This window comes from Myxine glutinosa, chromosome 8, assembly GCF_964187855.1.
Source record: "Myxine glutinosa chromosome 8, kmMyxGlut1.1, whole genome shotgun sequence".
NCBI classification, from domain to species: domain Eukaryota; kingdom Metazoa; phylum Chordata; class Myxini; order Myxiniformes; family Myxinidae; genus Myxine; species Myxine glutinosa.
The window spans coordinates 103485887-103501651 of record NC_136268.1 but is presented as its reverse complement, the minus strand read 5'-3'; the positions used below and the strand labels follow the sequence as shown (position 1 = coordinate 103501651).

Below are 15765 nucleotides of genomic sequence, written 5' to 3'. Positions count from 1 at the left end.
AAGAACAACAACAACAGCAGAGGGCACTCTATTAGCAGCGTCTGCGACGCGGCTAAAAATAAACATTCCATTTTGATCCCAGTGAGACCCAAAATAGCACGTGACATTTCACAGCCAATCAAGAACTCCATAAAGATCTGATATGAAGAATATCACGCATTAGCAGGACAGGGTGGCCTGCACCATGTCCGTTTCCGTCCGTTCAAATCTCGAATTACCTTGTTCCATGAGCACCCTTTAAGACTACAAACAGTTTGTGGTGGCTTTTGGCGATCTCAGTTGGTGGACAGGTAGCACAATGGAAGGGATCAACAGGAGGCTGATCGAAGTATGGTAACCGTCGTGGGGAGCAAGGGAAGGCTGATGCTTCGGACGTTAACCATTCGTCAGAGTAAAAAGACTTTCAAGCTTTACTACCTCTTTTGCTCAGACGAAGGGTTAACGCCCAAAACATCAGCTTCTCCTCGCTTCCCACTGTGGTTAGCATGCCTCAATCAACGTCCAAACTGTTTGTTTCATCCATAGGGCAAACAACTGCCAGGTCGAAGGAACACAAAGGTGACGCATTGATTTTTTTTAAAGGGAATTTTAGAAATCCAAAAAATAGGAAATGCGATTGTATTTGGATTCGGTGTTTGGCTTAAAAAATGTTTCCCATATCAATGGGCCTGAATATCAATAAACCCCCTAAAAGGATCAAACCAGCAGTTTCACATTATTCGAATGAGTAAGGGTGAGTACGCAAAGGTTTCAGCACTACAAGCACTTTCCAATCAGACACAGTTTCCTTTCAAAGCTCCACAAATGTCAGTCTCCAGGAAACAAGCAGGAAATTAACAATTCAGGAAACAACACCAGCATCATTTGGTTGGTTTATTGAACAAAGCCACGTCAGTGAGCCGGCAAGGTGTGGACAGGATCTAGTTAGTTTTTGGGGTGCGAGTACGTCGACTCTTCTTCTTCACGACCACATTGCGCTTTTGGCTCCGCAGGATGGCACTGACACGACGCAGGGCGGCCTGAAGATAGGCAGAAAGCAAAACAGTACAATCAGAAACGATAACACCATCTCATTGGCACCGTGCATCAAGTGTTAGCATACATGGACAACCAGGACGTAGTTAGCAGACATTTCAAATAGGCCTTGGCAGCCTCGAGTCATCCGGTAAATCACACAGTCAAATGCAATGTTTATCTGACCTTTCCTTGCACTTGAACAAATTTGGCCTTCTGTGGCATTCTCTATGTATTCACAACTCAAACACATCCGTGGACAAAGAAGCATGAGGTAGTAAGATTTTGGAGTGCCAGTTCGCTGACTCTTCCATATTCATCCAATCTTAAGCAGGTCTGGGATGACCACTCTGGGGTAACTGCAAGCAGCCATACTGTCAAGAAAGAATGAACTTGTGGACATGGGTCTCCATTTCTATTGGCGATACTGAAGAATGCCACCCTAATTGCAAGAGGGGGTACTGTCCGATATGTCAGGCCAAATGGTGTGGGAATGCATTTCCACTCATCATTTTGGTCACTTCATTTTTCTTTTTTCCCAGCACTGTGAAAGCTCAGGACTACCTCAATATCCTGAGGCATCCATGAAAGTCTCAAATCAGGAATCACTTTGGAGGTGCCAAAAACGGTATTTTCACACTCTATCGCACTCCTTGCCAAAATGGTTCGTGCTCCAAGGTCGATTTCAATAAGTTAAAAAGTTTTTGTGTCATATCATGCTATTTGTGTCACAAAAACACATTTTCGACTTCATTGATGCACATTCACCCAACAAACGTGAAAGACTACCTACACGATGCTGGCTTGCACACCCCCTAGGCCTAGAAAGAGCATTGATAGTGTCCAAGCATGCCATCAAGATAGAGCATGTCATCAATTGGGAAGTGTTGGATCTTTTTGGGTCCAAGATTAGTGGAAAGATGCCAAGAACCACGATTGAAATACAGATCCTTTTGATGTGGATATGGATCCAGGATGTTAGTTAATCGCCCCTCGGCCATGCCCAGGATGGACCAAGCTGTCAGATTTCAAGGAAAAAGGAGGTCCAACCAAATACGAATGACAGAAATTATTCTCGGTTAGAAAGTTCAATATTGTTCCTGCAACGTTACGTCTTTGGAGGTCGTTTCATTCACAAGAAATTGTTTTGATGCCTATGTAGTCTTTTTTTCTGCGAAATAACAACTCCTCCATTTCAAAAACAACTTGGTTTCTTTCATTGAATGAGTTTTTGTTTTTTTTAAATCGGTGTTGTTGAAATTGTAAAAAACGAAATCAACCAGAATGGCACTCGGTAGAGCGCATACCTCTGCCAGGCTGAACAGCTTGTTTTGTATCCCACTGATAGGCCGGATCTGGATTCGGACCTGAACCAAAATCTAATCGGCTTATTCTTGTCACCTAACCAACTCGTTCACCAAGTTTAGTAATAACTCAATAACATTTTTTAAATATGTCAATTATCGCTTCTCGTCCGATATGTCAATGGTGAAGAATCACTTAAACATTAAGTAATCATCTTATCCGAATCCATATTCAGATCTTCACCAAAATCGAATCGATTCGTAATCATATCAAGCAAAAAACACCAGAACGTTGACTTGCAGATGCACCATATTTTCCACTATTCATAATGCGTCCATCATGTGTTACGGATTCGTCACTTCCGTTGTTGTGGTTTTGCATCCACTGTAAATATTTCTGATCCCATGTACTATTATTGTTTTCAAAAGGTATATTGTCCATGAACTGTTTTCAAAAGACAAAAAGGTTAAGGTTTTAGATGAAACAGGAACCGGCAGACGAAGAAGAGGAGGAGAGAAAAAAGGCGGAGCGAAGTAAAGTCGGACAAGAAGCTGGTTGCTTTGCGGTCTGGATCGAACGTTGTCGAGCAAGAGTCACGAGTGAACTTTGGGTTTCCTGGGGAAAGGGATTCCTGCGATTGAGTTGTTATCGCTGTGACTGATCAACCTGAGTGTCAGGTTTGGCGTTAGATTCCGAGGAATCATCGTCGGGTCGTTGCGTCTCGAGAACGAGCCGTCAGCCATTTTGACTCGCGCGCTTTGCTCATCGCGAAAGGTCTTTGCTTCGCGTCAGCCGTTTTCACCATTCAGACATCTATCTGGGATGTGTGTGTGCCACGCGGATTTTGAAGGCAAACCTGAGGTTCGCCGATTTGGAGCTGTAAAACATCCATACCAGAGGGTGTGATTTCCCAGTCGCCTTGAGTGCGCTTTTACGCAGCTTTGGGCCGCGTGACTCTCTGCGCTGCCTTGGCCGCGTACGCCTTTGTGCAGTTTTGGCGGCGTGACTGGGCCCGTCATCTGAACGGGATTCTGGTTTCGATTCGACATTGCTCTGACGATCGCTGGAGGGGATCAACTTTGAGGTTGAAGACGGGAATATAGACATTGAGGACTGTTCTTTTTTCACTCACTTGGAGCACAGTGAGTTACCTTATACTAGCTGATGGTACCATCATAAGATATACATTGATTGTACTTTTGATTGCAATTATTGTTGTATTGTTATTCTTGTGTGATTTTTTATACAATATTTGTTTGTTGGTAACAATTGGTGTGGTTTCACCATTGTTTTGACACAGGATAACACACTTTTCTGCCTTGACTCCTCTCAGGGCTCGGAGGTACACCGTGACCAGGGGGTCGGGGAGGAGCACGTAACAGAAATTGGGGGCTCGTCCAATTGACTCGGGGGCTCGAAATTGGGTCTTCGTCCAGGATTAAATTCCCTAATAACACGTCCGGGAGCAAATTCCCTGATAACATTCGTCCGGGATAGAATTCCCTAACATTCCCAACATTCCCAAATCTGGAATTTTTTCCTAACATTCCCAAATAAAAAAAATTTGTGTGAAGGTTAACAGGTGTTAACTGATGGTCACCATGGTGTTTGACGCAGAACAGTTTGGGGCATTCCCTAGTGAGGCACAGTTCCAAGCGTTAAAAAAAATTGGAACTCTTGATATTGACCAGACATTTTAACTTGGAGGTCCGAGTTAATATGAAGAAAGCAGAGATGCAGACATTGGTGATAGAATCTCTGGTGGGACAGGGCACATGGACAGAGGTAGCCTTGGATTGCTTACCAGAAGAAAAAGAAAATGTGGAGCTCCGGAAAATGGAGATGCAACTGCAGAGCCAGGAAAGGTTAAAAGCAGAGGAAAGGAAAGCAGAAGAAAGACGAGCAGGGGAAAGAGCAGAGGAAAGGAGAGCTGCAAGTGAACTCGAGGAGAAGAATAATAGAGGAAAGGAGAGCTGAAAGAGAACTCGCGGAAAAAAGAGTAGAACAGGAACGAGAACTCGAGGAGAAACGAGCAGAGGAAAGAAGAGCCGAAAGGGAGTTAAAGGAACGTGACATGGAGTGTCAGAGGGAAATTAAACTCGAGGAACTGGAATTAATGAGAGAACGGGGAGAGGTAGCATCCATGCCGGCTAGTTCGACAACTAGTCAGAACACTTGGGATGTTGGTAGACATGTGAGGCTGGTTCCACCCTTCAATGAAAAGGAGGTAGCCAAGTTTTTTTTACACTTTGAGAAAGTGGCTCAAATGCTAAAATGGCCTGTGGGGTCCTGGACTATGTTGGTGCAAAGTGTTCTGGTGGGTAAAGCTCAAGATATATTTTCGGCTTTACCGATTGACAAATGTACAGATTATGAGGAAGTGAAGAAAGCCATTCTCAAAGCCTATGAATTGGTCCCTGAAGCTAACCGGCAAAAATGTCGGAATGCCAGGAAGAGGGAGAGTGAGACCCATGTGGAGTTTGCCAGAATGAAGGAAACCATGTTTGATCGGTGGTGTGATTCGAAGGGGATTGGGAAAGATTTCAACCTGTTGCGACAATTGATCTTGGTGGAGGAATTCAAACAGTGTGTCCACGAGGACATTAAAGTACATCTCGAGGAAAAGAAGGTACCAGAGTTGTATGAGGCAGCAACCGTGGCAGATGACTATGCCTTGACACACAGGATGGGGTTCCACAAACCTAACTTCCCGCCGAGAGTTCGCCAGGGGAGTTATGGTACATCCGGTGCGGAGAACGAAGATTCATGGGGGCGACCTAGAGATGACTGAGTACAAATCTGATGCCACGACTTTTAGGGATCAGAAGACGACAGTTCGAAGACAGACCGATCCTCCGGGGGGCTCGAGGCAGACCACAAGTTTTTCCTCCGGGCCTACTTGCGCTTTTTGCAAGAAACCTGGACACTTGATGTCCCAATGTTATGCCCTGGAAAGGAAAAATCAGGAGCGGAGTCAGATTAGTACAACTCCGAATGCATTGGCAAATGCGAGAAATCGTCCTTGGAGGACAGTGCCTTGTGAAGGTTCCCATGACAAAGTTACGGCATCACAGAATGACCTTGCTCAAGAGGGTTACAAACCTCTTATTTCAGAGAGGTTTGTGTCAATGGATGGAGACTGGACTAACCAGAGACCTGTTAGGGTATTGAGGGACACAGGAGCACATCAATCTTTAATGCTGGAAGGCATTTTGCCATTGTCAGAAAAGATGGCAACTGGTGTGAGTGTTCTTTTACAGGGGGTTGGTGGCTGTGTTAAAGCTCCACTTCATGTCATCCATTTAAAGTCTGATTTGGTGTCAGGACCGGTCACCGTAGGGTTACAAGCCACTCCACCTGTAGAGGGAATATCTTTTGTTATCGGGAATGATTTGGCCGGTGGTCAAGTTTCTGGTAACCCGATGTTTGTTGAAAAGCCTAGTATGAAAAATAACTGCACAGGTAGAGCAGGAGATTCCGGGTATCTTTCCATCCTGTACCGCGACTCGTGCTATGGGTAGGAAGCGCTCTGAAGAGAAGAGGAAGGTACTGACGTCACGCTTTGCACAGGCACGTCTTGTCAAGTACCCTGAAACTAAGCGTCAGCACACACAAGTCATGGATGGAGGCAATGTTGGCAAGCTCTTTGTAGGTGGACTGAACTTCAAAACAAGGGAAGTTGTTCTGGACTCTGTCTTCGGCCAATATGGACCACTCTTGGAAGTACGGCTGATAAAAGACAGGGAGACGCAAAAGTCAAGAGCGTTTGGCTTTGTCACGTTTGAAAACACAAAGGATGCCAAAGATGCAGAAAAGGATTTGAATGGCCGGACCTTAATAGTAGATAAGACAGGCCATGGGCGTCAAGGGGGCTACAGAGGAGGAAAACGTGGAGGTAGTTTCAGGGGTGGCTATGGCTCCCGGGGTGGAAGTAATAATTTTGGTGGTGGCCGCAGTTGAGATTACTATGGAGGCTCCCAGAGTTACAGCAGCTTCCGAAGGGATGATTATCAGGGTAGTTAGTGGCCGAGAAGGAGACCGCTATTCACGTGACTACAGCGACAAGCGCTCCAACCGTGAATATTATGAAAGTTAGGAAGAGTTTGAAGCACTGAATGCTGCGGAGCAGCCGAGCCAAGATTCCTACACGGATTAACCGTGAACTCCACGTTCCTAAAGGTGTCCATGTAGTGAATACTTCCAGGCCTCACCACCCAACCACCAAGAAACCTGGCTCTCAGCTCGGCATCCTTAAAAAAGTGCTATAGATTTGCTTTGTTTTGAATTTTTGGTCACAACCCCTTAACTTTCATTCCAAAAAATGTTTTTGGCCTGCAAAGAAAGTTTTCACTATGTTCAAACTTTCTTTCTTGAGGGGGGGAAGTGTTACGGATTCGTCACTTCCATTGTTGTGGTTTTGCATCCACTGTAAATATTTCTGATCCCATGTACTATTATTGTTTTCAAAAGGTATATTGTCCATGAACTGTTTTCAAAAGATAAAAGGTTAAGGTTTAAAATGAAGCAGGAACCGGAAGACAAAGAAGAGGAGGAGAGAAAAAAGGTGGAGCGAAGTAAAGTCGGACAAGAAGCTGGTTGCTTTGCGGTCTGGATCGAACGTTGTCGAGCAAGAGTCACGAGTGAACTTTGGGTTTCCTGGGAAAAGGGATTCCTGCGATTGAGTTGTTATCACTGTGACTGATCAACCTGCGTGTCAGGTTTGGCGTTGGATTCCGAGGAATCATCGTCGGGTCGTTGCGTCTCGAGAACGAGCCATCGGCCATTTTGACTCGCGCGCTTTGCTCATCGGGAAAGGTCTTTGCTTCGCGTCAGCCGTTTTCACCATTCAGACGTCTATCTGGGATGTGTGTGTGCCACGCGGATTTTGAAGGCAAACCTGAGGTTCGCCGATTTGGAGCTGTAAAACATCCATACCAGAGGGTGCGATTTCCCAGTCGCCTTGAGTGCGCTTTTACGCAGCTTTGGGCCGCGTGACTCTTTGCGCTGCTTTGGCCGCGTACGCCTTTGTGCAGTTTTGGCGGCGTGACTGGGCCCGTCATCTGAACGGGATTCTGGTTTCGATTCGACATTGCTCTGACGATCGCTGGAGGGGATCAACTTTGAGCTTGAAGACGGGAATATAGAGACATTGGGGAATGTTCTTTTTTCACTCACTTGGAGCACAGTGAGTTACCTTATCTGATGGTACCATCATAAGATATACATTGATTGTACTTTTGATTGCAATTATTGTTGTATTGTTATTCTTGTGTGATTTTTAATACAATATTTGTTTGTTGGTAACAATTGGTGTGGTTTCACCATTGATTTTTGACACAGGATAACACACTTTTCTGCCTTGACTCCTCTCAGGGCTCGGAGGTACACCGTGACCAGGGGGTCGGGGAGGAGCACGTACCACATGGAAGCCAACTATTGGCACACCTTCCCGACACCGACTTTTACAGTGCGAAACCACCGTTTGCTTCATGCATACGCACCATGCGCAGGTCTTTGCGGTAGTGGTCCATTCTGATGGTGTTCCGCACAGAGGCGAGCGTGGTGCGGGGATGTTTGTTTATGATCGTGCGGGTGTAGGATGTCGCTGGCTTGCGCTGGCCTGGAATAGACAGTGGATGTGGGAGGAGGGAGTCAAAGAAAGACACAAGTTAATGTCAAGCCATTATCTATAAATTGTGGTTACGAGTCAAACCGCTACACAATCACAAGTTGTCAAAACCCAGAGCACAAAGGGTGAGCAGAGAGGTGGCTTTCAGGGCAAAAAATTCAGGATATGTTGCTTTACGGAACAGGATTGAATGAGACCCCAGACCCATCACAGTAAGCTTTGTACCCAGGAAATAGTTTTTGAACTTTACATGGATACATCTTGGACAGTGAAGGCATTGTCCAGACACCAGTGGTTAAGACTGCTGGATGACGGATAACCGAGACAGTTTTACTCCCGAGGCGGCACCTCAAAAAATGGCGGTACTTTTGTCGCGAATGAAGGGAGGCGAAGCGTTTACCTGAACGGATTTCACGGGTTTATTCCGAAACCACAAATAAGTAAACACGACGGTAAATTCAACAAATAATTTAACAAAAATAAATGCAGGACAGAAATACCAAAATAAATGTTGAGGTAAATAAAAATTCATATCTGAAGTACCTCCACCCACAGACTCAAAAACAGGCAAGGGGACAGATGAAAGAAAATGAAATCCCTTTTTGGCCGTCCGGCACTCAGCTTTGGCCTCAAGTGGAGCACAGTGAGTTACCTTATTACTTTGGCCTTTGTAATACTTTGGCCCTTTTTGAGGACAGTGGTGGTGACGAGGCTCAGGCAGCACACAAGATAGCGAACGCCGACGAAAAGCCCGCGTGTCTTGAAGGCGCCCATAGCCGTCGACGAAAAGCCCGCGTGTCTCGAAGGCGCCCATAGCCTTGGGCGAGCAGTGTAAACCGTCCTCTTTCAGGTTCCACTGCATGGTGCGAGCATAACGCGGCCTCCAACTCCCCCAAAGAGCACCACAGCCAAAACATCTTTATAAATGCTGCCGACGCAACAAAAGCTCCACTAACCCTCCAAAAGCGCGCAAACTTAACTCAGCACCAAAATGGCCAGCTTCTTGTCAGACCCAGCAGAATAAGCGCACCCCTCTTCCTCCCGAGTGAGAACCAATCGCGTCCTGCGGGGCGTGGTCTGCTGGCCTTCTTCTCCGCTCACTGATCCTCCACCTCTACTGGGCGGGGCCTTTTGCCTATGGTGTTCATGTGGATGGAGCTTAGTTGCCGTGAGTGTTCATAGGGCCGGCGCTGGTTGTAAATGTTGTTTAATGGGGGTTTTCATAGCCGGCCTTGGTAAATGTAAAACTTTAGGGAAAACGACAGAAGGAAAAAATCACATACTGGGGAAAACTAACCTTAATCCATAACTAATTACCACTGCTTCACCCCTCGTGTGAAGACACAAACAATCTTAAGCTAGTTTCCCTACTTCAGTACATCGAGATTTCTCCTACACGTCCACAGTCCATGCTACAATTATACAGTCCAACCTTTACTATGAGATTCTTTCATCTACCTCCATAAACGTAACAGTATATTTCCCAAGAGGTACGTACCATTTTCAAAATCTTTGCTCCGACTCGGCCAGGGTTTGAACGACCGACCACCCAGACACAGGGACACGCTCTAACCATTATGCCACCAAGTCTGGTAGAACTTGACAATGCAGACAATAGAAGATAACCAAGGCCAAACAGTCCATATCCTTTCTGCAATGTTTCACTTTTTACAAACTGATGCGCAGGTTCACAGTAGTCAAGGGTTGTCTTCCGGCTACACAGTCTCTCTTTTAAAGGCGTCCTTAAACTATTCACTTAATACTAAAATGTAATTGTACATCTGCATCAATCCTACAAATTAAATGCTATTTTTGTCATTAAAGGCTAAAGACCAGGAAGACAGTAGGAGACCATGAAGTACCAAACACCTATTTATGACCCTCTCATGTGACCAGCACCACTCACCACGTTTCTTCTTGATAACAAGGACAATGCCTTTGTTGTCCGGCCCGGGCTCGACTCCGATGGACTTAGTGTGAATACGCCCATTGTATCTGAAGGAATGTCGCTGCTTCAGATTATTTGGCTCCTGGAGGACAGCACAAAGGCAGAGAAAGGAGAACGTTTACCATTTGATAAATCATCTAGACTAGTCGGAGTGGTGACCCATCCAGGATTGTAACCATTCTCAAGAAACAGGGAGCAGAGCAGATAGGCGACAGAGAGGGGAGGGGATAGAAAAGAGAGAGAGGAGGCAGAGAGGGGAGTGTGAGAGAGGAAGGGTGGGAGTGAAAAGAGAGGAGAGATAGGAGAGGGGACAGAGTGGAGATAGAGGGGACAGTACAGAGAGGAGTGAAGGGGAAATAGAGGATGGGAGGGGTGAGGACAGAGAGTATAGAGAGTGGGGAGGAGACAGAGGAGAGGGAGAGGATAGCGAGGAAAGGCAGGAGAGATGAGGGCAGATAGGGAGAGGACAGCGAGGGGAGGGGACAGCGAGGGGAGGGGACAGTGAGGGGAGGGGACAGCGAGGGGAGGGGACAGCGAGGGGAGGGGACAGCGAGGGGAGGGGACAGCGAGGGGAGGGGACAGCAGGGGGAGGGGACAGCGAGAGGAGGGGACAGCGAGGGGAGAGAAGCGGAGGGGACAGATGGGTGGGGACAGAAGAGAGAGCGAGAGAGGATGGGCCAGAGAGGAAAGAGATGGGAGTGGAGTGGAAGAAAGAGAGGAGTGGAAGAAAAAGAGTGGAAGAAAAAGAGGGGAGGGGACAGCGAGGAGAGAGAAGCGGGGGAACAGATGGGTGGGGACAGAGGCGAGAGAGGAGGGGAGGGGACAGGGTGGAGAGAAGGAACAGAGGGGATGGGATAGAGAGGAGAGGGAGGGGATAGATAAGATGATGGAGAGAGGAGTAGAGATAAGATTGTGGGGGTGGTAGATTGGGGAAAGGTTGGGGGTGGTAGATTAGAAGTTGGGGGAAAAGTCGATATAAGATGGTAGGGAGGGTATACTAGCTCGTGGTGGGCAGTGGGGGGAGGGCTATATTAGATGGTTTGAGGGAGGGGGGGGGGATTAGATAGCTGGAGGCAGATTGGATGGAAGGGGGGAGTGAAAGGGGGTGAGGTTAGATGGCGGGGATTAGATTGAATATGGTGGGGTAGGAACACAGAACTCAAATAGACGTAGAAGAACTATGCCCGTTCACGACACACACACAGCGGTGGCCCCGCTCGCGCGCTCACGCCGCCATTTTAGTTAGCGCAAGAACTGAATAGGCGAACGTGTGCGCTAGCTAGGCCTAGTGGAAGTGGATGAGTGGACGTGAATTTTTATATTGGACGGTGTTGTGTTGCTTTTAAACACTATTTTATGAATTATATTCATAATTTAAATCTCTGTCGAAGCATTTTCCTGGCATCTTGACATAGTTTATCCGAATTCCCCGGTAGTTTTCCATTTCATCTCTAGCTGCTAATCTCTCACTCCTTACTATTTGCTGGTTCTTGTACCCCCTCTCCCTCTCTTTCTGCCTATTGCTCCTTTCTCATGTACTTTTTACCACTCTCTCCCTCCTTCTCTTTCCTGCTCCTCTCTTCCTCTATTATTTTCCAGTTCTCAACATAATTGTCTCTCCAGCTCTAAAAACAAACACACAACCCCCCCCCCCCCCCTCTCTCTCTCTCTCTCTCTCTCTCCCCCTTTCCACTCCCTTCGCATGCCAATTCTCAGTATGATAGTTTCTCCATCACAGAACTTGACTTTTTTTGCTCTCCACTACCCCCCCCCCCCTCCTCCCCCTCATTCCTGTTCCCTTCTCTCACTCTACTATCTTCCCCTTCTGGTCATGTTTTTACATCTTCCCTTCCTCCCCCTCCCTCCCCCCCCCCCCCCCCCCCCCCACACACACACTCTCTCTCTCTTTCTCTCTCTCTTTCTCTCTCTCTCTCTCTACTATATGCTCTCTCCCTCTCTCTTTCTACTATTTGTTAATTCTTTAAATCTATTCTATGAATCTATAATGATGAATGCAATTTAATATGCACGTTAAAACACAAGAACAAACATGAATATTTTTCTTAGTTTTCTAGTAATGTATTTTCCAATATTTCCATTCAGTCAAAATACAATACAGATATATATATTTCCCGTAGAAAAAGCATTAAAAACATATGATAAATGCTAGTACAAGTAATTTTGCCCAAGTCAAGTCTCTCGGAAAAACAAAATTGATTTGACAATATCGGGAGCAATTTGGCATCAAAGAACTAACATTTTCCATAAACAGGTAAAAATGCTCGACTGAGGAAAATAATTGACCTATGCAAGATTGTATTGGGCAAAGTTAACAGTTCAAAATGTTTGCACAGTGAAGTATATTGTACTGGAGTATTCAGTACTTGTGTTACAAACAATAATGATGCCATTACAACATGTGAATGTCATTTTCACAAGCCATCCGAAGAAATCTCTGTATAAAAGCTCACTGGTGTTTGAACAAGATTAATTTTGATAATTGTTTTCTTACAAATGGTCCACTCAACTTCTCATTCTTCAATCGGGCAAGATGATGCATTCGGATCTTGACGTACGATGAAGCAATACGCTTTATGAGAATGTACACATGATTCTTATCTGCCTCGCAATCAAACATATGATCGGACAGGGAACCAAAAATGGTGTGGCAATTCACTTCGGCAAGAACAGCAGATGAAATGGCCTGAGTAAGACGAGACGCTTGAGGGAGTTCACCTCCAGTCACACTTAGCATCCTCTGGAAACACCTCTCTGTTGTTTTACAGACTTTCACCACGTCTGGAGAAGGCCTCACTAGACCACCTCTGTTCTTCTTTTCCAGCAAGCTGCTGACCATCACTTCTCCAGTGGTTAACGAAGCAATACACTCTTCGCAAGAGAGATGTTTTTCAGTCATCTTCACAACATATCCAGCAACATAACCTATCACGGAGTTCTTGTACTCTGAAAGTGTAGAAACATTCGGCACATCCGCATAATCATGATCTGTCATTGCTGGGCTCCTCAAAGTCAAGTCATACTTCCTCATCAGAAGCATGTCATCATCATTGTTAACATCAGCAGCTGTTGTTATTGCACTGGAAACATTAAGTATGCTTGTCTTGTCTTGTGCTAGGCAGTTTCCATTGACGCCTTCAGTTTCATGCCGGACGAGCATCTTCCTGTACGATGTTGAGAATTCTCTGGCGGTTGGATTGTTATTCCTCCCTAAGGATGACCGCATAGCACAGAAGAAAAGTTCAAGATGATCCTGACTCATCTTGTAGGTGAGCAGATATTTGAGTCTGGGTTGATCCGCTGCAACTAACTTCTCATACATGTTCTGGACACTCCTGATGCCAGCTAAAAACCCAATGATCAGGGTTTTCCGTGGAGTGGAAAGCATTTTCCTGCCGCCTGCATCTGTTAGGTTGGCAATGTAATCATATGCATCGGACAAGAACGGTTGCCAAAGATGGTGATTGGACTGCCTAAGTGGTCCTTTAAAACCACGAGCTATTGGGTTGCGGGAGTTCAAGACATCAAACAAAATGTCTATTCTGCGTATGAATTTCACTGTAGCTTCACATCCCTTAAATTGTGGAAGGCCTTGATCTCTTAAGAACTCGATGGCATCTGCAACACTCGTACTTAGCGTCTGGGCCGCCAAGTTCACCTTCATTTTTTGTTTTTGCCACTCCATATGGGCATTTTTCAGTTTATTGCCCAAGCGTAGGCCTTCGTGTTCTTGCACATTATAGAGCTCTTTGATGTACTGCCACTTGATGGAGTTGCCTTCACTGTCCTTGATGACGCCATAGGAAGCACTCAGCATCAAAATGATCCGAGCATAGGCTGGCATACTTGCTGGGTGTCCACTTGTCCCTCCTCATCTTTACGAACCATTCTTTCTGAAGGGTTGAACCATCCTTGGGAAATCTATATTCAAAAGAAAAGACAAATTTGTGAGCCCCCTTGGGTCTTTGCCCCCCCCCCCCCAACCAAAACTGCTTCCTACGCGCCTGCCCCCCACATGTTTTCTACACTCTATATACGGTACAGTGTCCGAAAATTCAATCACTAGACCATACTCTAGCCCCCAATATTTTTTGCTTGGCGACATTGTACACACAGCAAGGGAAATACTTTATCAAGCTTTATTTCTTTTATCAGTTAAACTCGTAATGTTATCTTGGCTCTCACCCTACATTATGATTAACTAGGGCAAATGGGCACAGATTGCACTCACTCATGCGTCACACCAATATTTTCCACAAAGTAACAATTACTAACGATAAAGAAAGCGATTACAAAATACAACCCTATTAGTCTAATTAGACGACAAATGTTAACCTAGATCCTTGATAACTGAACATGTTTATGCATCTCCTAACAGCCCAAAATTGTGTGTGGCTCAACAAAATTGGGAGAGAAGAGATTAAGAGCTAGCTAGAGTCCTTAAGTTCAAGCAAAGGCACGGCCTTTGGTTCAAGTCAAAATGCACTGACAAATCCGCAAACACACACACACACACAAACACACACAAACTAACAGATGGGACTACATAAACGAAAAACTACATCTGTGCATAACGTGAAAGTTTAACTAGAGTTTGGCGAGTAAACTCTTCATAATTAAGAAAAATAAATTACTTACCTGTGGAATGTTTTCCCAGAACCTTTCACAAGTCGATTTGTACAGTTTATTGCAGCACAAGAAGGCATATTGCTGATATTTGTTGAACATTCACACTGCTCATCTATCTATAATTCCAGTAATCTCTGTGTGTGTGTGTGTGTGTATGTGTGTATGTCTGTGTGTTTGTCTGTGACCGCTGTTTCTCGACAACCACGGGTCCCGATATACTTGAAACTTGCCAGGTATATTGCTGGGGACCCGAGGATGTGCCTTTTCAAGGTTTCATATTAATCGGAGAAGTAGTTACCGAGCTATGGCGATTTATTTACCAAACTCCCGCAAGCCGTTCGCTTTGGACCAAACCATTTCATGTAAATAGAGGGGGGGGATTGTCACCGTACTCGCAAGCCGTTCGCTTTGGCTTTGCGAATGGACCAAACCATTTCATGTAAATAGAGGGGGGGGATTGTCACCGTACTCGCAAGCCGTTCGCTTTGGCTTTGCGAATGGACCAAACCATTTCATGTAAATAGAGGGGGGGGGGGATATAATTTTAGATATATATATAGTACGGGCATGCCCTAGTGTTAACAATAGGCCTATCTGTACGCAGAAAGCGGAGGTGTCTTGCGCTAACTAAAATGGCTGCCGCGTTGCGGCGGAGGGGCCACACAGCGGCCTGCATAGTTCTTCTACGTCTATTTGAGTTCTGTGGGTAGGAAGCACCGTCGATAAGATGGCGGGGGACCGTGGGGGATAGTTCAGATGGTTGGGGTCGGTATATTACACGGTCTTGGGGAGGCAAAGATTACATGGGGGGTATATTACATCATTGGGGGGGGGGGTATATTAGATGGTTGTGGGGGAGGGGTATATTAGATGGTTGAGGGGTATATTAGATGGTTGAGGGTATATTAGATGGTTGGGGGGTATATTAGATGGTTGGGGGTATATTAGATGGTTGGGGGATATATTAGATGGTTGGGGGATATATTAGATGGTTGGGGGATATATTAGATGGTTGGGGGAGGTATATTAGATGGCTGGGGGAGGTATATTAGATGGCTGGGGGGATATATTAGATGGTTGGGTGGGGGGGGGGGGGGTATATTAGATGGTTGAGGGGTTACATTAGATGGTTGAGGGGTTACATTAGATGGTTGAGGGGTTACATTAGATGGTTGAGGGGTTACATTAGATGGTTGAGGGGTTACATTACATGGTTGAGGGG

The 15765-nt window shown here is 45.7% G+C and overlaps 1 protein-coding gene across 1 annotated transcript; it reads right to left on the bottom strand.

Annotated features, from left to right (window-relative positions):
- Positions 1 to 859: 859 nt before the first annotated feature.
- On the bottom strand, positions 860 to 9978 carry RPL28 (ribosomal protein L28; the record flags this gene model as incomplete). The annotated part of the gene is given in 3 exon segments (XM_068100215.1): positions 860 to 1019; positions 7821 to 7939; positions 9855 to 9978. Coding segments are annotated over 3 exon segments (342 nt in total), but the record flags the coding sequence as incomplete, so codon positions are not given.
- Between the last annotated feature and the right edge of the window lie 5787 nt (positions 9979 to 15765).